At 43.4% G+C, this 26380-nt stretch overlaps 1 protein-coding gene across 2 annotated transcripts in view; it reads left to right on the top strand.

Annotated features, from left to right (window-relative positions):
- The first annotated feature begins 9451 nt into the window (after nucleotides 1-9451).
- The window catches only part of ell2 (elongation factor for RNA polymerase II 2), a 54823-nt gene continuing 37894 nt past the window's right edge, over nucleotides 9452-26380 (top strand). The window contains exon 1 of one of the 2 annotated variants that reach the window (XM_034167118.1): nucleotides 9452-9696. In XM_034167118.1, coding sequence (XP_034023009.1) covers nucleotides 9565-9696 — 132 coding nt within the window. In that variant the 5' untranslated portion in view covers nucleotides 9452-9564. The remainder of the gene's footprint in view (nucleotides 9697-26380) is intronic. The other variant, XM_034167117.1, reaches the window with a different exon arrangement.

The raw sequence follows: 26380 nt of genomic DNA, 5'->3' as shown, positions 1-26380 counted from the left end.
ATAGGATTGCACTTCAGCAACTGGTGGAAAACAGGCTTTCTCTCATATGACACAATTATCAAAAGTAATAAAGAACTTGAGACCTGAGGGTTTTTTTTTTAAAGTGAACTTGTTTAATAAATATAACATTAGCACACAATGGATGCCATTCAAAAGCCTATGGCAGTCAGAACTAAAAATTATCACCTTTTTAGCAGTGGAGCAATCGATCAACCGAAAGAACAAAATTCTAAATATTAAGAAAAGAGCAATGTTGGCTGCAAACATGTTGCTGATTGATATGACATATGAAACCTAACATGTAATTGATCTTATCAGCAGTGTGTTTATCACTTTAGACTGAAGAAGCTGCAGGAATACACCGTCAAAAAAGTGCATATTGCTCATTCAGAGCAATTTAGAAAGAAAGACAAGGAACGCAACTTCAAAGAGATGCAGAGAGAGTGAAATTAACTCGAAAAAGAGGAAAATTAAGTTAGTTACTGCTGCTTTTCATGACTAACATGCAATTAAGCAAGACTTTGCAGTTTGCCTGCTGCTACTGCTGAATTAAACCTTAAAGAAAGGGCATGTGCCTTTAACTTGTTCTTCACACTCCACTTTTAAGCCTCCTTCAGGTGATGCCTTCAGGACACAAACTAATAAATGCTAAACTCGCGTCCCATTCAGCCCAAAGTGTTTCTGTGTGTTTGCACAGCAAGCAGCCTGTCAGACAAACTGTGGCACCTCTGCAGTTAGATTAGTGTTTACAATTAGCATGCAAATAAACACTACACAGATCATGAAATGTTGAGTGGACAAACATCAAAACGAATAGATCTGATTTTTATTTAAATTCAGATTTTCAGCATTTTACAGTAAACATCCATTTTTTAAATTAAATTTCATTCAACTTTCAGTCTCACATTGTACTTGTGTATATTTTTGTGGTTGCGTTTTTGTTCATGAAATAGGAAATGAATAATTTGTTGATGGATTAAGGTGCAGAGAAAGCCCTGTCAGAGGAATGGGTGGGGGACAAAAGCTTTGGTAATCTTCTGGACTCACACAAGCTTTTCCACACCCTTCCTGAGGTTAAGCCACACCAAAACATGCTGCCCTAATCATCAGGTCAAGGGGACTGCCACTAGGAGATAGTGGAGGTGGAACTCGTGGGGGAAGCAGTTGTGTCATAGATGCTGTCAGATTACCACACGTCAATACAGGAATCAGTGGAAAACATTTGGGCCAAACATCTGAAAATCTTATATGACAAATGTCAAGATTGTGCTGTTGTGAATAATCCCAGCATGTAATATATTAGGCCTGTTAGCATTTGGACATAAATTCCATGATTTTTGTTGTTGTTGCTGCTGTAATTCAATTTCAATTTAATTCAATTTATTTCATTTATACAGCACCAAATCACAACAAAGTTGCCTCAAGGTGCTTCACACAAGTAAGGTCTAACCTTACCAAACAGGCGACAGTGGTAAGGAAAAACTCCCTCTGATGATTTGAGGAAGGAACCTCAAGGAGACAAGACTCAAAGGGGTGACCCACTGCTTAGGCCATTCTACCAAACACACGACAACACAAATATACAGGAAATTTTGGTAGTCCATGCTAGTGTCCAAGACGCAAATGTTGTGAAAGTGTAGTGACACGGACCCACAACAGGGGGCGCAAATGAACGGTCAATAGATGAGCCAAAAAGTAACAATTTAATGTTGTGAAGGTGCACAACGAATATACAAACAATCTCAGAATCTGATAACAGTCAAACCACAAAGGTGACGTGTGGGCAGGCTCGAGGATAGAAGACGTCTGTCCTGAGAAGAGCCGGAACCACACGATTTCCGCCGCCACTGAACCTGGTGAATACTGGAGCCGCCAAGTCGAGAAATTCCCAGGTGATCACCGTCCCCGACTGTCGGATCTGGTACTGCTGGCGAAGAGCAAAGACAGTCAAGTGTGGGTGTGTGTACACCCCGTAACAACAACGGTGGGAATGCCACCTCCACCTCTAATACACACTCGTGCAGCGTCTGTGTAACCACTTATCTGACGGGAAGTAGGACGAAACAGTCGCGACCCACGCCGGTCCTCTGGTTAGACAGCTGCAACACAATCAATCAATACAGGCAGAGAACGTTACCTCCATAGAAGTACGATATCTCGGCAATGAGGTGGAGATGACGTCTGGGTTTTATGGAGTGAGATGATGAAGAATGAGTGACAGCTGTCAGGAAATAATGAGTGACAGCTGTCACTCCCGGCTGTGTCCGTGGCGGCAGCGCCCTCTCGTGCCTGAAGCCAGCACTTCAGGCAGGGCGCCCTCTGGTGGTGGGCCAGCAGTACCTCCTCTTCTGGCGGCCCACACAACAGGACCGCCCCCTCAACGTGCGCCTCCTGGCGCCCGACCAGGCTTATCGGGGTGTCGACGGTAGAAATCGGCCAGGAGGGCCGGATCCAGGATGAAGCTCCTCTTCACCCAGGAGCGTTCTTCGGGTCCATACCCCTCCCAGTCCACCAGATATTGGAACCCCCGACCCATTCGACGGACGTCCAGGAGCCGGCGCACTGTCCAAGCCGGCTCCCCGTCAATGATCCGGGCAGGAGGCGGCGCCGGACTGGGAGCACAGAGGGGTGAGGTGTGGTACGGTTTGAGTTTGGAGATGTGGAACACCGGGTGGATCCGCAGTGAAGCTGGGAGCTGGAGCTTCACTGCGGCAGGGCTAAGGACCTTGAGGATGCGAAATGGGCCGATGAACCTGTCCATCAGTTTCGGTGACTGTACCTGAAGTGGGATGTCCTTCGTCGACAACCACACCTCCTGCCCGGGCTGGTATGCAGGGGCCGGGGACCGCCGGCGGTCTGCATGGGTCTTGGCCCTCGTCTGGGCCTTCAACAAGGCAGAACGGGCGGTGCGCCACACCCGACGGCACCTCCGAAGGTGGGCCCGGACCGAGGGCACACCGACCTCTCCCTTCACCACGGGAAATAATGGGGGCTGGTACCCCAAACACACCTCAAATGGGGAGAGGCCGGTAGCAGAAAACACCTGGCTGTTATGCGCATACTCGATCCAGGCCAGATGGTTACTCCAGGCCGTCGGGTGCGCGGATGTCACACAGTGGAGGGTCTGTTCCAGCTCCTGGTTGGCCCGCTCTGCCTGTCCGTTCGTCTGTGGATGGTACCCGGACGAGAGGCTCACGGTGGCCCCCAGTTCCCTGCAGAAACTCCTCCAGACATGAGAGGAAAACTGGGGACCATGATCCGAGACTACGTCAGTGGGAATCCCATGCAGACGGACGACATGGTGGACCAAGAGGTCCGCTGTCTCCTGGGCCGTAGGGAGCTTCGGGAGGGCCACGAAGTGGGCCGCCTTGGAGAATCGGTCCACTATCGTGAGGATGGTGGTGTTGCCCTGGGACGGTGGGAGACCCGTGACAAAATCCAGGCCGATGTGGGACCAGGGGCGATGAGGCAAAGGAAGCGGTTGGAGCAGACCTTGGGACTTCCTGTGGTCAGCCTTGCCCCTGGCACAGGTGGTGCAGGCCTGGATGTACTCCCGGACGTCGGCCTCCATAGACGCCCACCAGAAGTGCTGCCGGACAACTGCCACGGTCCTTCGCACCCCTGGATGACAGGAGAGCTTGGAACCATGACAGAAGTCAAGGACCGCAGCCCTGGCCTCTGGTGGGACGTATAGTTTGTTTCTTGGTCCAGTTCCCGGGTCCGGGCTTCGTGCCAGGGCCTCCTGGACGATCTACTCCACGTCCCAGGTGAGGGTGGCCACGATAGTGGACTTAGGCAGGATGGGCTCTGGTGGATCCGACAGTGCAGTCTTGACCTCCTCTTCGTGTACCCGGGACAAGGCATCCGACCTCTGGTTCTTGGTCCCGGGGCGATAGGTGATCCGGAAGTCAAAACGCCCGAAGAACAGTGACCAGTGGGCTTGCCTGGGGTTCAGCCGCTTGGCGGTCCTGATATACTCCAGGTTCCGATGGTCAGTGAAAACCGTGAATGGCACAGACGCTCCCTCCAACAGGTGTCTCCACTCCTCAAGAGCCTCTTTCACCGCAAGGAGTTCTCGACTGCCGACGTCATAGTTCCGTTCAGCCGGGGTCAACCTGCGAGAAAAGTAGGCACACGGGTGAAGAACCTTATCGGTCTCTCCGCTCTGGGATAGCACGGCTCCTATCCCTGAGTCAGAGGGGTCCACTTCAACCACGAACTGGCGGCTAGGGTCGGGCTGCACCAAAACTGGCGCAGTAGAGAACCGTCATTTCAACTCCTTGAACGCGGCTTCGCACCGATCCGACCAGGTGAAGGGGACTTTTGGAGAGGTCAGGGCTGTCAGGGGGCTAACTACCTGACTGTAGCCCTTAATGAACCTCCTATAGAAATTAGCGAAGCCGAGGAACTGTTGCAGCTTCCTACGGCTTGTTGGTTGGGGCCAATCTCTCACCGCCGCAACCTTGGCCAGATCAGGGGCGACGGAGTTAGAGGAGATGATAAACCCCAGGAAGGACAAAGACGTGCGGTGAAACTTGCACTTCTCGCCCTTCACAAACAGTCGGTTCTCTAACAACCGCTGCAGGACCTGACGTACATGCTGGACATGGGTCTCAGGATCTGGAGAAAAGATGAGAATATCGTTCAGATATACGAAGACAAATCGGTGCAGGAAGTCCTGCAAGATGTCGTTAACCAAGGCTTGGAACGTCGCGGGGGCGTTGGTGAGGCCGAACGGCATGACCAGGTACTCAAAGTGACCTAACGGGGTTTTAAATGCCGTCTTCCATTCGTCTCCCTTCCGGATCCGAACCAGGTGATACGCATTTCTAAGATCCAGCTTAGTAAAGATTTTGGCTCCATGCAGGGGGGTGAACACGGAATCCAACAATGGCAACGGGTATCGGTTGCGAACCGTAATCTCATTCAACCCCCTGTAATCAATGCATGGACAGAGTCCGCCATCTTTCTTGCCCACAAAAAAGAAACCTGCACCCATCGGGGAGGTGGAGTTCCGGATCAGCCCGGCAGCTAATGAGTCCCGGATGTAGGTCTCCATTGATTCGCACTCAGGTCGTGAGAGGTTGTACAGCCTGCTGGACGGGAACTCCACACCTGGAACCAAATCAATGGCACAATCGTACGGATGGTGCGGGGGAAGGGTGAGTGCCAGATCCTTGCTGAAGACGTCAGCAAGATCGTGGTACTCAACCGGCACTGCCGTCAGATTGGGAGGGACTTTGACCTCCTCCTTAGCATGTAAACCGGGAGGAACCGAGGATCCTAAACATACCCGATGGCAGGTTTTGCTCCACTGAACCACTACCCCAGATGGCCAATCAATCCGGGGATTGTGCTTCAACATCCATGGGAAGCCTAAAATCACGCGGGAGGTAGAAGGAGTTACAAAAAACTCAATCTCCTCCCGATGGTTTCCAGACTCCACCAGAGTTACTGGTTGTGTCGTGTGTGTGATTAAAGGGAGGAGGGTGCCATCTAGTGCCCGCACCTGCAATGGCGAAGGAAGCGCCACCAGAGGGAGCCCTACCTCCCTTGCCCATCGGCTGTCTAGCAAATTCCCTTCTGACCCCGTGTCCACCAGTGCTGGGGCTTGAAGGGTTAAATCCCCGCTCAGGATTGTAACTGGGAGTCGTGTGGCAATCTGTGTGTGTCCCACGTGAATGTTATGACCCCCCCTTAGCCCAGTCTCTAAGGGCGGTTGTTGTCGTTGTGGCCGTTTGGGGCAGTTTTTCTGTATGTGCTCCTTTGAGCTGCAGAGAAAACACTCCCCACGGACCAGCCTCCTCATTCTGTCATCTGTTCTCGGTTTGGCCCTGCGTGTTTCCCTAGCAACGTCAGCAGGGGGAGCTGTTGCCTCACGGAGCGCTGCGGCTGTGGAGCGTGAGGAGGGCGGCCCCTTTTTGAACACGGAAGGGAGAGGGATGGCGCGTACCCAGCCACGTCCTTCGCCTCGCTCCCGACGGCGTTCCTCCAACCGATTGTCTAACCGTATAACGAGATCGATAAGCCCATCTAAATCCCGCGGTTCTTCCTTAGCTACCAGATGCTCCTTCAGGGCCGATGACAGTCCGTTTATGAAGGCGGCGCGGAGCGCAACGTTATTCCAGCCGGACCTCGCAGCCGCGATGCGGAAGTCGACTGCATATTCGGCTGCGCACCGGCGCCCCTGTCACATTGACAGCAGCATTGTTGAAGCGGTCTCTCCTCTGTTAGGGTGATCAAACACAGTTCTGAACTCCCCCACAAACCCAGTGTATGCTGATAACAACCGTGAGTTCTGTTCCCAGAGCGCCGTAGCCCAGGCGCGTGCCTTACCCCGAAGCAAGTTAATAACATAAGCCACCTTGCTGGCATCAGACGCGTACATCACGGGTCGTTGTGCAAAGACGAGCGAACACTGCATCAGAAAGTCCGCGCACGTCTCCACACAACCCCCGTACGGCTCTGGGGGACTTATGTATGCTTCAGGGGATGGTGGGGGGGTTCGTTGAATGACCAGTGGAATGTTAATATCCGGCACCGGGTCGGCAGGAGGAGGAGCCGCAGCAGCGCTCTGATCGCGCGCTTCCACCTGTGCGGTGAGAGCCTCCATCCTGCAATTAAGGATGACGTTTTGCTCGGACATCAAATCCAGCCAAGCGGTAAAGGCGGTGAGGATTTGCTGCAACTCACCGAGCACGCCTCCTGCAGACGCCTGTGCACCCTGCTCTTCCATTGGCTGTCCAACAGATGGGTGACGCCCCTCGGGATCCATGACGCTGGCCGAGATATCCTGTTGTGAAAGTGTAGTGACACGGACCCACAACAGGGGGCGCAAATGAACGGTCAATAGATGAGCCAAAAAGTAACAATTTAATGTTGTGAAGGTGCACAACGAATATACAAACAATCTCAGAATCTGATAACAGTCAATCCACAAAGGTGACGTGTGGGCAGGCTCGAGGATAGAAGACGTCTGTCCTGAGAAGAGCCGGAACCACACGATTTCCGCCGCCACCGAACCTGGTGAATACTGGAGCCGCCAAGTCCCGAATTCCCAGGTGATCACCGTCCCCGACTGTCGGATCTGGTACTGCTGGCGAAGAGCAAAGACAGTCAAGTGTGGGTGTGTGTACACCCCGTAACAACAACGGTGGGAATGCCACCTCCACCTCTAATACACACTCGTGCAGCGTCTGTGTAACCACTTATCTGACGGGAAGTAGGACGAAACAGTCGCGACCCACGCCGGTCCTCTGGTTAGACAGCTGCAACACAATCAATCAATACAGGCAGAGAAAGTTACCTCCATAGAAGTACGATATCTCGGCGATGAGGTGGAGATGACGTCTGGGTTTTATGGAGTGAGATGATGAAGAATGAGTGACAGCTGTCAGGAAATAATGAGTGACAGCTGTCACTCCCGGCTGTGTCCGTGGCGGCAGCGCCCTCTCGTGCCTGAAGCCCGCACTTCAGGCAGGGCGCCCTCTGGTGGTGGGCCAGCAGTACCTCCTCTTCTGGCGGCCCACACAACAGCAAATTTATTTTTCCTGAACCTTTCAGGCAGTATGGTAGACTCTTGTCCAACATGACAGCTTTCTTTTCGCTTATTGCCACCTTTGTCAAAACCTGAAAAATAGCTCTACGGCCAGAGATCGATGTTGAATGACGTCACCAAGGGTAAACATTACACACGTGGCTGACTTAGAAATATTAGCACGTGCATTTGTTGACATTTTGGACTTAGTTCATTTTCGAGGTTGCATAGCCCCAATTTAATTGTTTGAATTTGAGATCCATTAACATGGATCAAAATTATATTCTCTAAATTCCAATCAAGTGAGTGTTTTTTTTTTCTATTTCAACTAAGTTCGCTCAACTGAAGATTTTTTAAATTTCAAATTATGAGTTTTGTTCCCAAATCAGCAAGATTTAGTCCTACCACCATGTGACGTCGGATATTTTAATATATGCATGACGTCATGTTCATGTGCCGATCTCTGACCGGACAAGAGTCTACCATACAGCCTGAAAGGTTCAGGAAAAATACATTTGTGTCCAGGACGGGAGAGGAGAGGCGAGTTTGGGGGGGGGGGGTCCACAGATCCTGTCTATTTCATGACCATTGCAGAAGACACCCACTTCTACTTCTGTAACCGGTGGTGCAGCAGACAAAAGTTGCACTATGTTCAGGGTCGCCACAGTAGATCTAGTACAGATCTGCACTGGTATTAAGCACAAGTTTTATACCACTTACATTTCCTGTCACAACTCCAATTTTACACACAGCTCCTGGTGTTTCCCAGCCAAGTACTGATTATTAGGACCTACTCCACTTCACTTCATTACTCCACTTGAGATCTGATGGGATATGGTGTACACAAATCTGAATAGCATCTTAAAAGGTGCACAATGCATAGATTCTGCCTTGGTGGCTTCCCTGGCTTGTCTCCTCCTTTCTTGAAGTTTGCTTGCATATTCCAGATAGATTCAATGACTTGGAAAATAAAGAAAAGTGGCTGTAAAAGTGATGATTTGTATTAAGAATAATACTTATATTTAGTTTGTCCAATTACACTAAACAGATACTCATTGAATGAACTCAATTTTGTACATGATTGATTTCAATCCAATACGTATGTGAGGCCCCAAATCAAACAAAGTACATAAATGCAACACAGTTTAGTTTAACTGATTTGGGGATATACATATTTATTTGATGGAAATCCTGCCCAACATTTAATTCACTTTATCTAATGAGTTTTTTTTAGTGTGCAGCCACTGAAAATGGAGGGACTGTGGACAAAAACGGCTATAATTCCTTTTGTTGTTGTTGTTGTAAAGCCCCTTGAATTAAAGCTGAATGTCTACACTACAAGCACATCTTGATTGCTTCATTTCCACTCCATTGTGGTGGTTTACAGAGGCAAAATTTCAAAAACTGTCACTGTCCAAATACTTGTGGACCTTACTGTATGTGCATGTCAGGTTAAAAATAACTGCCAATTTATATATATGTAATAAATAAAATTAAAAACATAACGTCAGACGGATCAACCTAAAAATACATAGTTTTGCCTTCAACAGTTATAAATTGTATAAACATAAGTAAAAAATTAAAATTGGAAAAACCAACCACTACTACCACTAGTTTACAATCATCCAAGAATCTGTTATTTTTGTATTTTGGAGAGTGTAGACGTTAATTAAACAGGAAAATTATGTTATCAACAGGAAAGAAAAAGAAAAAAAAGAAAGTCAAAATTTATTCTGGCAGTCACGCTCACAAAAACTTGACTAAAACTTTGCCAAAGAACATGTGAGTAAAAGTTTATCAGCAAATTTCCCAAAAAAAAAAAAAAGTATGAAATGTTTATAGTAAATATATTTTAGAAAACTGAATGGTTGTTTGTTTGCTGAGTTTGGAGCAAACAACCTGATGTGCAGCTTGTGGTGGCCAGCGGGCGGGGGCTGAAGTCCCTCCCCGGGTGGCGGTGAGCGCAGGGCGGCCAGGCTGCTAAAGGCTCCGGCAGCCAGAGGGACGATGGTGGAGGGCTGGTAAACATGGCGGTGCTCTCCGCGGATGGGAGGTACGGATTAAACTGTAGCACAGAGAGCGCCGAGGGTGTCACCGTATTACATGTAAAACTAACGGAGACGGCACTGAGATCCATAGAGAGCTACCAAAACTGTAAGGTGAGTGAAACATTATTGTTTTTTTTATATAGACTAAAATTAACTCCACTGTGTGCTGCGACGGCTGAGCAGAGAACTGCCACGCACTGCTAAAGCTGCTAAATTAGCTAAACTGTTGGCAGGGCGATTTTTTTTTCTGATGAACGCCTTATTTTTTTAATTATATTATTTATGTGTGTGAGTCTTATCAACAGGAAACGACAAAGGCGGTTTTAGGTTGACGATGTAACCCGGTTTTGTGAACTGACAAACATATATAAAGCCAGAAAAGCCTTTTAAAAAGTTGGACGTTGTGCTTGGCTAATGTTAGCACTCTGTTATGTGCTGTGCTGGCCAAGCAAGTCCATTTTTTTAACTAAACTTTGACCATATTAGGAAAGTGTTTATTTCATATCCACGAATAAACCTGAGTGACAAATATGTGAGGTTTTTTTTTTTTTTTGAACGTCGGAAGTTAACGATTTTGATATTGATTCTACAGGGTTTTACATAAATGGAAGACAAATGTTTAACTGAGCGTATTTTGATGTTCTGTTAATGTAAGGACCATTTAAAAACTATATCAGGTTCATGTTTTCTGTCAGTCAGCGTACTTTTAAGTGTATCGGTGACTTTTCACTTTAACATATGGCTGAGCAAGTATTTAGCACAGCTTGGCATCTACGAAATCCATCTTTTTGCACTCGAGCTTGAAACTCCTCTGTTATATGATTGAGAAGAAACAATTCTCAAATGTGTTAACAGTTTAATTATTTTTTCAAGGGCAAATCAGAAACTTTAATTTGCCACTTTTTGAGTATGATAATTTGCATAGTGACTCTAGTCTGTAATAGTTTTTTGGGGGGAGGGGGTTGGCTGTTGGTCAAAACAAGTATTGTGAAGACTTTGCACTTTTGGTAATTGTAATGATCATTCTGTGCATTCGGGCATTTTATAGATTAAATATTTAACTCTTAATGACCTTGGTGTTTTGGAGCATTTTCTGCCAAAATGACATACACAAAACCTACCACTATTATCAACCTACAGAAAACATTTAAAATGACATGAATTGGATTAACATTTGTGATGCTTGCTCTGTATGCAGTCTCTTAACTGCAGAAAGATGAGGAGTTGTAGAAGTAACTATAAAAAAATGGCATTAGACACCACTGCTCTTTTGGCAAAAAAATGGAATTAGTGTCAAACTGATTTTTGAACATATGGACAAGAACCCACATGAAAAATGCAACACATGGAATCTACTATGGAAGATTTTGTTCCTCAGTGGAGTTCAACCTCACTAGTGGAGGTGGTTAACAGGGTAATTTAACAGACTTTTTTTTTTTGGTTGGTGGATATTTTGAATTTATTTTCGCTGCTAGCAGAATGCTGGAGATGCAGCAGTTGACTGTGGTGAATGCTGGCGTGAACAGTGTTGCCACAGTTACTTTGAAAAAGTTATCCGATTACCATGGATGCAGTTTGGTGGGGGATAGGGGGGACATGTCCCCCCCACCTTTTCAACCAGGGAGGACAGAATATGGTATGTTCCCCCCACCTTATGACATATATGTGTGTACTTGAAACATGCTATACCAGTCTTATGTGCAAAACCATGTCAGAATAGTAACTTTGTTTCTGCAAGTTTGTATTTTTAGCAGCATTGACTTGTTTACAACACCTGTTTCTTGTTTGTCACATTCTGAATTTTGTAGGACTGTATTTGCCCAGATTTGAAACCAAAAATAGTTGCCTCTAGGGACTAGTGTCTACACATAAGTATCAATGGACCATATGCTAATTTACTAAATTCTGAAAGTTAGAAAAGGAAATCAGAAAAGCTATCTGGGACCTCAGAAAGCCCATCTGCAATTATTGCTTCATCTCCAAAATCAGTCTATGCAAGCGAAATTATGTTCAGTACGAGTATTGTCATTAGTGCTACATCGAAAATTTAATTCGTGATAAGTAATGTATCCTAAACTTATGATCTGTTGTTTTTTCAAACTTATGCAAAAACAAATCTTGAGGAAAAAAAAAATACAGTATGCGATAGTTAATAATTATTAAGAGCCTGCTCGTTCATATTTATGAATACATTTTACCACATTGCAGTTGTTTTTTTTTAATGAAAACTCAACCTATCGTTCTTTTTGAGTTCTACACATGTGGTGATACCTTATTTACACCAGGATGTTAATAAAATCAATGCTGGCTATTCTCAGAATAAAGTACTTATATCCACAGTTTCAAATTATATAAGTCAAATGGTGTCCACTTTATGGTCTTCTTAAAACATTAAAATTACTGTTCCTGATGCTCAGAATGCATCTGAGGTTATCTAGAAACCATTGGCTTCTGGGGTCTTAAAGCGGCCCCCAGACCCCGGCCTATGGGCTTCGGCCCTGCGGGCTTCACACTTTGTCCCCCCCCCCCAATTTCTAGTTCTAAATTGCGCCCTTGCCGATTACTGATTACTCCTTGAAAAGTAACTTAGTTACTGTACTGATTACTCAATTTTAAAAGTAACTGAGTTAGATTACTTAGGGTTAGGGTTATCTGATGAGGATACCCCCTGGTTGACTCCCTTGGGAGGTTTTCCAGGTATGTTCAACTTGGAGGAGGCCCCGGGAAGACCCAGGACATGCTGGAGGGATTATATCTCCCAGATGGCTTGGGAATGCCTCTGGATCCAGTGGGAAGAGTTAGAGAATTTGGCCAAGGATAGGGTAGTGTGGGATGAGCTGCTTGGTTGGATAAGTGGCAGAGAATGGATGAATAAATGAATGTTTTTTACATTTATTACCTTATGGTTATGTTTTCACCCCTGTAAGTTTGTCTGTTTGAACAGCCTGTAACCCACAATTTTTCCATATATCATTATGACATTTTTACAGAGGATTCATATCTGGATAGGCAAGAATGTATTACATTTTCAAGTTCATAGGTCAAAGTCAGGAAAAATCTTGGAAAACTGGAAAAATTCCTATCCTTAACATTGATCTAATTATCAAAAATGCATAACTCGGTCAAAAAAAAAGCTTGAATTTCTTTCGTATTGGAGAGCATTATGTAGGATGGTATCCTTTATTGACTGACAAAGTTTGATCCAGGTCTGATTTGGATTACATAATTTTTTGTCCTTTTAAATTTAACATTAAAACCCCAATTTAATGTATATTTTAACCAAGCGTGCCTCAGTCATCTCATATTTGAAAGTGAGGTGCAGACTGGCACTCACTATTGCCTGGCAAAGTTTGATCTGGATTGTGGATTTTGTGGGCATTTGAATTTAAGATGCAAACTGGCACTCTCAATGGACTGACCAAGTTTGATCTGCATTTGATCCGTATTGCGGATTTAGTGGGTATTTGATTTTAACATTTCAAAGCCATTTTGATCTATTATATTTTAACTTATGAAAAGCCACTTCTAACAGGACTTTGACCTTGAAAATTTTCTCCCAAGGTAAAAATGTGTGGAATTTGAAACAAGTATTGGCGGAGGTTTGCGCTGTATGAACGTAGTTCTCTAGTTTATTTTTTGTTGTTGAACGAAAGAAGCATTCCCATTAAAGTTCTATTTTCAAATTCGTAACACATCGCGCTGCAGCTTCTTTATAAAAAGAGACTTAATTCAGATGCCACTGTTTGATGCGTTAGTCATTGTAAATCATTGCCCATATTAAATCAGTTAAAAGTTGGTGAAGAACGGTAAAATGTCTCAAGCTCCATGCATAAAAGGTGAACCACAATTCTTTGCTTTTTTGCCCTGAGTGTGGAGACTGTATACTGATGAATTGCTATCTGTTATTTAAGATGGTCATTTTTATGTTTAGGCAGAAATAAGTTTAATGAAAAATTCTGTAAAACTACATATTTCTTTATTTTGAACTAGGTCAGTTTTGTGTAGTTGGAGGCTGGTAACCCGACACAAACGTTCAGTTAAACTTTTGTGTGTGCCGCGTGTCATGCTTTTCTCACAGCAAAAATACACACATGCACCCACAAAGACAGACATTCATATATAAAAGCACACGTGTGCAAGCAGAAACATGCATGCATGCCTCATTGTGATGATTAAGCTTCTGTGTATTTCTTCCATTGGCAGAGTGCAGCATTCACTTTTGCTTTATGTATCGTGAGAACAATAACTGAATTTGTTGTTTTGTTGTTGTTGTTATGACAAGCATTTTAACGTGCTTGGATAGCTTGTGTGCAACACAGTACAAAGGGTCTATGCACCGATGCACAGCTCGTGAAAGTCCAAGGGCTGATCTAGCTTCAGGGGAGGGCGGGTTGTGACTTTGCTCACCCTGGGGAATTTTTAAAACTTTAGTCGTTTTCCTGCATTCTAAAGTCCCTTTCACACCAGGCCTGTAGAGTTGTGTAATGCAGCGTACAGACTAGACAGCTCCACACTGATCTTAACCAGCTCTACGCTGAGTTTATGCTGCTCTACATGGCAGCATGTGAGATGCCAACACAAGACGGACGCAAAAAATGAATCATGTTTAATTTTTTTCTGTGTAGAGCACTTGACGCAGAAAGCTTGCAGTTTTTTAAGCAAGCCTACACAACATTGCGGTGGTGGTCTAGTGGTTAAGGCATTGGGCTTGAGACCAGAAGATCCTCAGTTCAAATCCCAGCCTGACTGGAAAATCACTAAGAGCCCTTGGAGAAGGTCGTTAATCCCCTATTGCTCCCGCTGTGTAGTGAACGCCTTGTATGGCAGCACCCTAAAATCAGGGTGAATGTGAGACATCATTTGTAAAGTGCTTTGAGCATCTGATGCAGATGGAAGAGCGCTATATAAATGCAGTCCATTTACTTATTTTTACCATACAATGAGATTTCCTGTATTTATTTATTTATTTATTTATTTTTAGGTTCTATCTCTCGGGCATTTCCATGCTGAATGGGAAAATTAGGCAAAAGTTTTTTTTATAGTGTTTCCCTTTAATTTTCAGTATTTTTAATATAAAATAAGTTGTTCTTTCAGGAAACAATACTTTTGGTTGTTAGGTGTTTTCTTCATGTAAATTTCAAGAATTGAATAACTGCATTTGTTTTGATTATTATTTTTTTTTTAGAATTTTAGATAGGATTTTTTTTCTCTTCTGAAGGATTATTTTTAAAGAAATCTCCAAAGTTTCACTGTTATGTCTATTTAAGTAGGTCTTCTAAATATTTTCAGTGGTGAAGTTTTGTTCTAGCATCTACTTTTTCTTTGACGGCCTTCCTCACTTGGTATTAAATGTTATGTAACGCAAATCACAAAAAAGTACAATTTTTCTCACAAAAAAAAGAATTCTATACTAGCAGTAAACTGACAATGATATATTTGCATCTCTAGCCCTCAATGGTTATTGGGAAACCAGTAGCAGGCCTGGTGTTTCCTTTTAAGATAAATTATTGAGCACTGAATATGTGTAATGTGAGTCACATGTAACGCGAGTCACAAAAATGGGATCAAGTAACGTGAGTCACAATGTTTAAACTTCATGATTTCTTTTTAAATTGTTTAAATTTCATCTCTTTGGTAGTTTCTAAGATTAAGTACAGATGGAAGCATTTTCTTTTACCCACAATTCATTTCACTTTCCTGTTTGTGCTGATGCCACACCTCATAAACAAAAGAAATTTTCATCTGACTTAATCTTGAAAATCAGGTAAGTTAAAAAAATGTATTTTACATTATCATTTGACTTTTGAATACTGAGAAACTGTAGACATTTAATTTGCACAAAAGTTAAGAAAATTAAGGTAAACAAAGAGCTGTTATTTAGCAAGGCCTACATGTATGTGTATGACTGAATGTTCATTACATGCATTATCTACATGTAAAAGTAGGTATACATCTTAAAGCCAATTGCCAGCAGACTGAGGCTGCCTCTGTGTTTCGCTGAACATTCTAAGCACACATGATTGAGTTTCACATAGTGATTTTAAAGGCAATAATTCCTTCCATAAGTGGTTTTGGTTATTCTTGTCACTTTGTCCGTGATATTTGGATGATAAACAGCTGTATGTCTCCTGCCGTACTTGTCGCCCGATGACATGGACCATTAACTCTTCACTTATGTCTAGTTGATATTTTCCACTGCTAGACTAATGTCTAGTTAAAATACTTGTTGTTAGTGATTAAAATTGTTCGACAAGACTGGGGATTTTTTTTTTTTATTTGCACCTTTAAAATAATGAGATTATAATGACCCGTGCTGTACCGCTCGCAGTCACACCCACACATAGAGATGTGTACCCACACCACTGACTTCATTAATGAAACTTGGTCAATAAAGGACAATTGTGTAAAAATACAATATATATAAATGTATTGGTTGTAGGAGCTGCGCTGCGTTGAACAGCAGCAGCTCAGCCTAGCAGCGTAGCTTAACAGCACAGATCCGTGTAACTTTCAACACTAATATTTGGGAATGTGTGAGTGTCAGAGTAAGTTTAATACTTTCCTGACATAATTTAATTTTACTGGCTCGATATCCTGGTCAAAATGGCATTTTTTAACACGTATTTTGCGAGCATTTTTCTGAGTGTGTTCAGTCGCGAATCTCCATTGAAAATGGTTTAACATCCGGGGACTTCGTCAATATTAAGCCCAGTTAGATGTCATGTCGTCGTCCATGAAGGGACGTTTTTGTTTAGTGTGCAGCATTGGGAGTGCGCTCTCTAGTACTCATATACAGCTCCATGGCTCAAACACACAGCAAGTTGACCCCTCCTCCTGCAGAATGGAGCTGGAGCAGTTTCTGATTCATATTGATGAATTGTTACAACCCAAGTGATGATTTATTTTGCTAATCATTTTCTTGTATTCTCTATTAAAAATTATAATTTAGCAACTGAAATGAAAAAAAAATTGTCATGACAAATTTTCCAGATATCACCACATACATAATGCACAGTTAGAGTACCTCACAGTTGCCATGTGTAGTCAAATGCAGTCTGTGCTATTGTTGGGCTGCACTCTACATTGAGTAGCAGCTTTCCATGTCTTGCTGACTGTGCATTCAAAGTTGCGTGTTGTGGTTGAACTAGTTATTCAGCTTTGTCTTTTTGTTGTGAAATGTGATCAGAATTATGTGTGCATGTCTGATGCAAAGGGACTCATCCTTCTCTTTATGTGTTACAAAAGCAATCTGTGTTATCTCAGGATTTTGTTTTAGCAGTGGAACTTTCCAGATGTCCAGAGAAGCTGTTATTAATCAAACACACATTCCTCGCAAGCCAGTACAGTTGATCTTCATCTTTGTAAAGAATGAGTGGATTGGTGTAGATGTCCACTCTTGCAGTTTTTTTGGGTGTGGGGGGTAGGGGAGCTCTTTTTTAAAGGGACGTTATCATGACAAAGCCTTCAGCACTGCAAGCGCTGAAAGGCTATAAAACCCACTCACTGTCCAAGCTGACTCTTTTGAGTGTGCCAGATCCTCCTCCACAGCAAACATGCTCTGTAGTGTGTGCATAATATGTAACTCTGCTCCGCCCCCAGTTAAACTGACTAGTTTTAGCTGGCAAGAAGAGTGACATGCATCCAAGCTGGATTTGAACATGGCACAAACGTGCTGATGGTGTGCTGTATTGTTTGTCTGGGGCAGAACATTTTTTTTTAAAACCTTCAGACAGAGGAAAGTTTATATAGTAGTGTGAAATACAGGCTTATTGTCATGGTGACTTATTGTTAAAGTAATAAATGCATAAATCATGATGCAAAGTTGGATTGACATCAGTGTAAGCACCTTGTGCGCTGTAATCCGCGTATGAGGTGCATTCAAAAAAATATCAAAAAAATCTAATTACTAAGCTGGGGGTCTGAAATCATAATCTTCTTCAAAGTAGTGTTCTTTGCACTGCACACACTTCTTCCAGCTTTTCTGCCATTGTTGGAAGCATGTCTGGAAAGCCTCTTTTCAAATGGTGTCCAGTTGGGCTGTCACATTCTGCATGATCAAGTCATTTTATTAGTATTGTTTTTATCTTGATAAACAGCAAAAAATCAGAGGGAGCCATGTCAGGAGAGTAGAGAGCCTGACGAATCACAGAAGTGTTCCGTTTGTCCAGGATAGCCTGACTCACCTGAGCAGAGTGGGCAAGTGCATTGTCGTGATGGAGCTGTCAACTTTTTGCCGCTCACGGTCATTTGCACCGCACAGCATCACGAAGGTGACGGTGGACCTCCCAATAATACTTTTGTATTCATCTACATATATAAAAAGCAATGTATGTATGAATGCGGCACGGTTTGTGTTTGGAATTAACTGACACAGTAATTAAGCAATCAACACCAAACTTGGTATGGTGACAGGGGGCAGCAAGGGGGACGTCTTAAGCTGAAAGCGCATGTGCATGAACACACATACACGGTGGGCCAATAAATGTTACCACTTTTTGATCTTACACAAGTTTTTGAAATGAGAACTTATTCGAAAATTTTATTTACAGACTTGTAACAGAAGCATTAAATTAACATTTGATACCCAAGGTTTCCCACTTTGTCTCTTGTTTTCTGTACAGTTCAATAATTGTTCAATCCATGCTCCTCTTCTTTGGATTACAGCTGCAACATGCACATTGACATTATTTACTGCACATTAATTCTATCATATATTAGTCATGGCGTTGAGGTATGGGGTAATACATACAGAAGTAATGTAGACACACTTTTTAAGCTGCAGAAAAGGGCAATAAAAATCATCCATAATGCAGGCTTCAGAGATCACACAAGTACATTGTTTTTACAATCCAAAATCCTAAAATTTAGAGAGCTTGCTGAATTTAAAACTTTACAAAGTGAGACACAATCTACTACCAGATAACCTCCAAAAATTGTTTAGTGAAAGAGAGGGAGGTTACAATTTAAGAAGGAATTATAATTTAAGAAAACATTGTGCCCGTACAACAATGAAACAAATGTCTTACGAGACATGGGGTGGATTTATGGAATAACGTAACCGAGGACATCAAAGTATGTACTAAATTACATCAATTTAAAAGAAATTTAAAACTTAAAATATTTAAAAAAATATGAAACTGAATAACGTAATCTTATGTATATACACGGGTGTGCATGTTTATGAATCTAAACTGTTATATTATTAGGTCATATCGAATGTATGGGAAACGTGCACGCACGCGTGGATACAGGTTGCCCATGGGTGCATGTATGTGGATAAAAACTGTTCTATTATTAAGTCATATCGAATACAGGGAAACATGCATGCACGCATGGACACGGGTTGCCCATGGGTGCATGTATGTGGATTAAAACTGTTATATTGTCAAGTCATAAGATACAGGGAACGTGCATGCACGTGTGGATAGGGCTGTGCAGTTAACCGAATTTCGATCGCGATATCGATATTTGTATCAAACGATCTCCAAACTCCTATAATTGAGTGAAACGATTTAAGGGCCTTTCACCAGGCCAATCCGTCAACGTGTCCCAAGACGCATGACGTCAGACGCGTCGCTTCGGAAGCGGCAAGGGGGCGGGATTGCAACGTCACACTCTGGCTGTTTCCACAACCTGAAAAAAGTTCTGCGATCGCCTTCTTGAATTTGCGTCGCCTGAACCACAAAAAAAGCTTTAAAAACAGCAGAACGATTCTCCCATCACCTTGCTGGGAGAAGCTTTTTTTCAGCTACTTTTTGGAGTGACGCCGACCGAGGAAGGACTGACAACTTGCTGGGATATCGATCGAACCGCGACAGCGAGTCAATCCGCACGGAGAAGCCAGCCTTCAGGCATCATTCCTGGGCAGAGCGAGGCAGGCAGCCGGGGTGATGAAGCAAACCCACTCAGTCCGAAATCTCCCACTTTTTGGATATATGCGAAGTCCCAGTTTGCCCAACGGAGTTTAGTTCTGCAGCTTTATCAAGGTGAGAATAATGTAAAAATAAAACGTGACGTTTACTGAACTGCTGTGAAGGTTTAATGATCGGTTAACATTAGCTTAGCCTTTTAGCAGAGTTGATCTGAGTGAACGCTTTAATTTGTAAATGGTTCAGTCTTTTTTATTTTTACCAAATAAAGCTACAGCTTTTTTCAGACACCACAAAAGCTTAACTTTAAATAACTTATTTTTTTGGGCATTTTTTTTTCCATTGTTTCTCCCCGTTTTTTCCCCTTTTTTATATATAAACTGTTTAGTGTTTCTTTATATTTAAAGAAATATTTTTGTCCTAATCAGGAACATTTGCTGTGCAGACAACCAAACTTCCATTGATGAGCTGAACACCACGTCCTGTTGAAAGAAAACATCTCTGCTTTTCAGCAACACCACCAGAGTTCAAAGCTGCAGAAGAGACCTTCATCTGGTCCCGAGAATTCAGCATAACATCACCTGCTTCTAAATAAAAGGCTCTTTCAACAGCAACTATTTTGTATGAAAAGGACTTTTTTTCCATCAGAATTTTTTCAGAAGCTGTTAGAGACTGGCACCTGGAAACCATTCGAAAAATTTATCTGGCTTTCGGTGAAAATTTTACGGGCTTCACAGAGAATAAGGTCTGTTACTACAGCTTTAAGGACCCCTTTAAGGACGCTCGGCGCGCCGCGCTCCGAGCTGCGACAACGCCGCACAAGACCGGAACATGTCTATCTCGGCTTTCAATGCTTACCAGTCCAGTTAGTATCAGTGAAATTGTGGAGAGCTGGACATGTCCAAACTTGTCCTCTGACACGCCGAAACGGAGGTGTTCCTTTTCATTCCGCCATTTCCAGACAATGAAAATCCGACGAGGGGGGCAGGACCACTCCTTCCCAAGGCGTGCTCACAGGCGAATGACGTCACCGACAGGCGTGGAAAAACTCACGCATGCGCACGAGGGTTCAAGCATGTCTGACGTAAAAACATATGAATGAAATCCATATAGTTTTTGAAAAAAAATAAAAAGGACCGTTACTTTATTGGCAGACCTCGTATTGTCAAGTCATATTGAATGCAGGGAAACATGCATGCATGGACGCGGGTGCCCATGGGTGCATGTATGTGGGTTAAAACTGTTATATTATCAGCTCATATCGAATCTAGTGTGTGTATTGGTATATGTAAAGGTATTTGTGTATATGTGTATAGAGGTAATGTATTTATGCAAATACGAGGTCTGTTAGAAAAGTATCTGACCTTTTTATTTTTTTCAAAAACTATATGGATTTGAATCGCGTGTGATTGCATCAGCCAAGCTTGAACCTTCATGCGCATGCGTGAGGTTTTCACGCCTGTCGGTTGCATCATTTGCCTGTGAGCAGGCTTTGTGTGAGCACTGGTCCACCCTTCTCGTCGTTTTTTTATTGTGAATAAATGTCTGAACGATTTGGAGCTTTGCTGCATCAATTTTTTTCCAGAAACTGTGAGAGACCTCCAGGTGGACACCGTTCGGAAAATTAATATGGCTTTCAGGGACAGTTTTGTGGGGATTACACAGATTAAGGAGTGTTACTGCCACTTTAAGGACGGCCCACAGCGTCTGAGAGCACGCCGCGCTCCGAGCGCCGATCGACAGGCTCACACCCCGCTGAAACAGCCAGATCATTTCTAACGTGAAGGCTTTGTTGATCCGGGACGTCGTCTGACTTTCACAAAAAAGGCAGAAGGCGTGGACATCAGCACTTTTTCGACACATTCCACTGTTACAGGAGTTTTTTTCATGGAAAGAAAAGCGGAGGATTGCGCCACCGTGCCGTTCATGGCGCGGGACAAAACCACCTCCGTGTTGGTCTCACAGGACGGCTCTGAGATGGCTTTCAGACGGCTGTCGGTGGGTTTTCAGTCATGTGACTAACCGAGAAATTGTGGATGAGCCTAGACATGCCAGAACATGTCTTGTGAGGCTTCATCACGCCGTTGCTTTGCACCATGCGGCTCCACCGCGACGCGTGGAACTCCTCCGCACGTCTGTCTCAATGTGCCGAAAAAGTGCTGAAGTCCACGTCTTCCGCAGTTCCTGTGCTAGTCAGATAACATACCGGATCAAGACAGTGTCCAGTTTAGAAATGAACGGCACATTCCACTGTTACAGGAGTTTTTTTTCATGGAAAAAAAGCGGAGTAGTTCCGCGCATCGCGGTGGAGCCGCATGGCGCAAAGCAACGCCGTGATGATGTCCACATCTCCTGCCTTTTTGTGAAAGTCAGATGACGTCCCGGATCAACAAAGCCTTCACGTTGGAAATGATCTGGTTGTTTCAGCGGGGTGTGAGCCTGTCGATCGGCGCTCGGAGCGCGGCGCGCTCTCAGACGCTGTGGGCCGTCCTTAAAGCGGCAGTAACACTCCTTAATCTGTGTAATCCCCACAAAATCATCCGTGAAAGCCATATTAATTTTCCGAACGGTGTCCACCTGGAGGTCTCTCACAGTTTCTGGAAAAAAATTGATGCAGCAAAGCTCCAAATCGTTCAGACATTTATTTGCAATAAAAAAAACGACGAGAGGGTGGACCACTGCTCACACAAAGCCTGCTCACAGCGAATGATGCAACCTACAGGCGTGAAAAAACTCATGCATGCGCACAAAGGTTCAAGCTTGACTGATGCAATCACACGTGATTCAAATCCATATGGTTTTTGAAAAAAATAAAAAGGTCGGATACTTTTCTAACAGACCTCGTATATGTTGATATGTATATAGATAGGTGTGTGTTTATATAGGTATGTATGATCACAAAATTTATTATTTATTCTTGTCTGCACAGCCGAAAACAGTACATGTGAAAGGGGATAGAAAATATAAGTCTTACTTCATCCTACTCCCTTTGAGCAATGTACGGACTCTAAAAAGCGAATGTGCCTGATGTATAAATGTTTTTAACTTGCACAAATAAAAGAAAATAGACATTTGTGATGACATTACCACACATCTCGAGGGATTCTCCGAATTTTTTTCATTTTCAGGAATTGATATTCCTGAAAATGAAAAAGGAATCTTTGTTATTTTGGAAATTGTACGAATTAAAAAAAGTGGCAACATTTTATTGGCCCACCCTGTACACATACACACGGCCAGCCTTATATACGAGGTCTGTTAGAAAACTATCCATCCTTTTTATTTTTTGCAAAAACTATATGGATTTGAATTATGTGCGCTTGCATCAGCCAAGCTTGAACCTTCGTGTACATGCGTGAGTTTTTTCACGCCTGTCGGTTGCGTCATTCGCCTGTGAGCACGCTTTGAGTGAGCAGTGGTCCTCCCCCCTCGTCGGATTTTCATTGTGAGGAAAATGTCTGAACGATTTGGAGCTTTGCTGCATCAAATTTTTCCAGAAACTGTGAGAGACAGCCAGGTGGAAACCATTCGGAAGATTCAGACGGTTTTCAGGGACGATTCTATGGAGATCACACAGATTAAGGAGTGTTACAACCGGTTTAAAGACGGTGCACAATGGCAGAGGGCGCGCCGCAGAGGAATTCGCGCGTCGGGATGGAGCCGCTAATGGAGAACAAAAAGCAGCGCCGTGGTGAAGCCTCACAGGACATGCTGTGGCATGTCCAGCTCGTCCACAATTTCTCGGATAGTCACACGACTGAAAAGCCACCGAAAGCTGTCTGAATCTTCCGAATGGTGCAAGAGCTGAACATGTCCTGTGAGACAAACACTGAGGTGCTTTTGTCCCGCGCCATTAGTGGCTCCGTGGCGAATTCCTCCGCTCCTCTTTCCATGACAAAAACTCCTGTAACAGTGGAATGTGCCGAAAAAGTGGTATGTCCACCTCTTCTGCCATTTCTGTAGTAGTTGGACGACGTCCCGGATCAACACAGCGTTCAGTTTGGAAATAATCTGGTCGTTTCAGCCTGTCGATCGCCGCTCTGAGCGCAGCGCGCCCTCCGCCATTGTGCGCCGTGTTTAAACCGGTTGTAACACTCCTTAATCTGTGTGATCCCCACAGAATCGTCCCTGAAAGCCGTCTGAATCTTCCGAATAGTTTCCACCTGGCTGTCTCTCACAGTTTCTGGAAAAATTTGATGCAGCAAAGCTCCAAATCGTTCAGACATTTTCCTCGCAATGAAAATCCGACGAGGGGGGTGGACCACTGCTCACTCAAAGCGTGCTCACAGGCGAATGACGCAACCGACAGGCGTGAAAAAACTCATGCATGCGCACGAAGGTTCAAGCTTGGCTGATGCAAGCGCACATGATTCAGATCCATATAGTTTTTGCAAAAAATAAAAAGGTCGGATAGTTTTCTAACAGACCTCATATTTGAATTAGGTCATGGCCTGCACAGCCACAGTAATTAAGCAATCGACACCAAACTTGGAATGGTGACTGGGGGCACCATGGTGGAGGTCAGTAGGGCCCTTAGGTTGAAAGCGCACATGCGCAAACACACACACACACACACACACACGGTCAGCCTTATATAGGCTTTGAAGGATTCCATCAAAACTCCTTCATGGATTCTCATCAAACTTTCAACACAGATATACAACCCCAATTGCAATGAAATTGGGATGTTGTGTAAAATGTAAATAATGTTCAAACTGATAGACTTTGTTTTTGTGCAAATATTTGCTCATTTTGAAATGGATGCCTGCAACACATTTCAAAAAAGTTGAGACGGGGCAACAAAAGACTGGAAAAGTTGATGAATGTTCAAAGAACTACAACTGAAACAACTAATCGAGTTAATCGATTTAAAATAGTTGTCAACTAATTTAGTCATTGATTAGTTGCTAAATAACTTTGTTTTACCGCAAATGTTTCGTTTCTTCCATATAATCAACTGAGCTTTGCTTTGAATCTGGAACCAATGAAGGAGTGCTTCGAGCTGCTGCTTCGTTGGTTTCATTTGTTTTATTTCGCTTTATCTTAATTTTTCCCCACTAAGACCCAAAAGAGCATATGTCTGTGAGGAATATTTACCTTTTTATGTTAAACTGACCTTTTATGGTCTTCTGTAACAGTTGATAGATGTATTTTATGCTAACGTGTTAGCATGTCTATGGCGTTTTCAATGTTAAAGTTAGCATTAAGCTGCTGGCATTTCAGCATGTTTGTGCATTTGTTTTCTGTATAAGTAATGGCTCAGCGTTTGTTGTAAGAGATAAGAGTCAAATGTATTACAAATTATAATATTTTTAAATTTATTTTTATTTATATATTAATAATAATAGCAACAATAATAATAGTAATAACTAATAATGCTACAATACAATTTTAGAGAAAGAGACATGAGTCACATGTGTCATTGTGAAATGACCACATAGTTTACAAGTTATACAGAGAATGTTGCACCTATAATGAGTCAGGCTACAGTTTTTGATTTAGGTTTTATGGTTAACTGGTTATGCTAATTCAGTGGTCTCCAAACTATTCCTGAAAGGGCCGAGAGGGTGCAGGTTTTCTTAGCAGCCACTGACTCCAGCAGGTGATTTCACTGATGAACTCATCCCACCTGCTCCAAGTGATGTTAATCAGTAAAATCACCTGCTGAAGTCAGTGGCTGCAAAGAAAACCTGCACCCTCTCAGCCCTTTCTGGAATAGTTTGGAGACCACTGTGCTAATTGCTCATTTGCAGCAACAAAAATACCTATTTTTTTCACCATATATTTTATAACATTTATATGTTTCAATGTTGTTTTATGGCAACTCAGCACTTTGATAAAGCAATGCCATTTGAAATAATTATTTTTGTTCATTATAAACTGTTTTATTCTTTATTATATTTCAACAGTCAAGGGACATTTGACGATTTGTTGATTTTCAAGTATTTTAAGTTTTCAAATAATATTCTGTTGTTAAAGTGATGGAAGGAGAGAAAAATTGTTTCCCTGTCACATTTAAAAAAAATTCCCTGCTAATCCCGTTAATTGTGTCGAAACCCCATCAGATTCATCGATGATCCATATAATCATTTGTTGCAGCCCTACAAAGAACACCTAATTGGAAACAGGTGAATGTCATGATTGAGTATAAAAGGAGCATCCCCAAAAGGCTCTGCCGTCACAAGCAAAGATGGGGCGAGGATCACCACTTTGTGAACAACTGCGTGAAAAAATAGTCCAACAGTTTAAGAACAATGCTTCAGTTGCAAGGAATTTAGGGATTCCATCATCTAGAGTCCATAATATAATCATTAGATTCAGAGAATCTGGAGAACTTTCTACACGTAAGCGGCAAGGCCGAAAACCAACATTGAATGCCCCTGACCTTCGATCCCTCAGGGGCACTATATTAAAAACCGACATTCTGTAAAGGAGCTTACCGTGTGGGCTCAGGAACACTTCAGATAACCGTTGTCAGTTAACAGTTTTTCGCTACATCTACAAGTGCAAGTTAAAACTCTACCATGCAAAGCGAAAGCCATAAATCAACAACATCCAAAAATGCCTCTGCCTTCTCTGGGCCCAAACTCATTTGAAATGGACAGACGCAAAGTGGAAAAGTGTGCTGTGGTCTGATGAGTCCACATTTCAAATTGTTTTTGGAGATCCTGGACATTGTGTCCTCCGGACAAAAGAGGAATAAGACCATCCAGATTGTTACCAGCGCAAAGTTCAAAAGCCAGCATCTGTGATGGCATCATCAGTGCTGAAAGGTACATCCAGGTTTTGGAGCAACACATGCTGCCATCCAAGCAACGTTGTTTTCAGGGACATCCCTGCTTATTTCAGCAAGACAATGCCAAGCCACATTCTGCACGTGTTACAACAGCGTGGCTTCGTAGTAAAAGAGTGCGGGTACTAGACTG

This window comes from Thalassophryne amazonica, chromosome 3, assembly GCF_902500255.1.
Source record: "Thalassophryne amazonica chromosome 3, fThaAma1.1, whole genome shotgun sequence".
NCBI classification, from domain to species: Eukaryota; Metazoa; Chordata; class Actinopteri; order Batrachoidiformes; family Batrachoididae; genus Thalassophryne; species Thalassophryne amazonica.
Note: the sequence above shows the minus strand (reverse complement) of the source record. Positions and strands in the feature narration are given on the sequence as shown.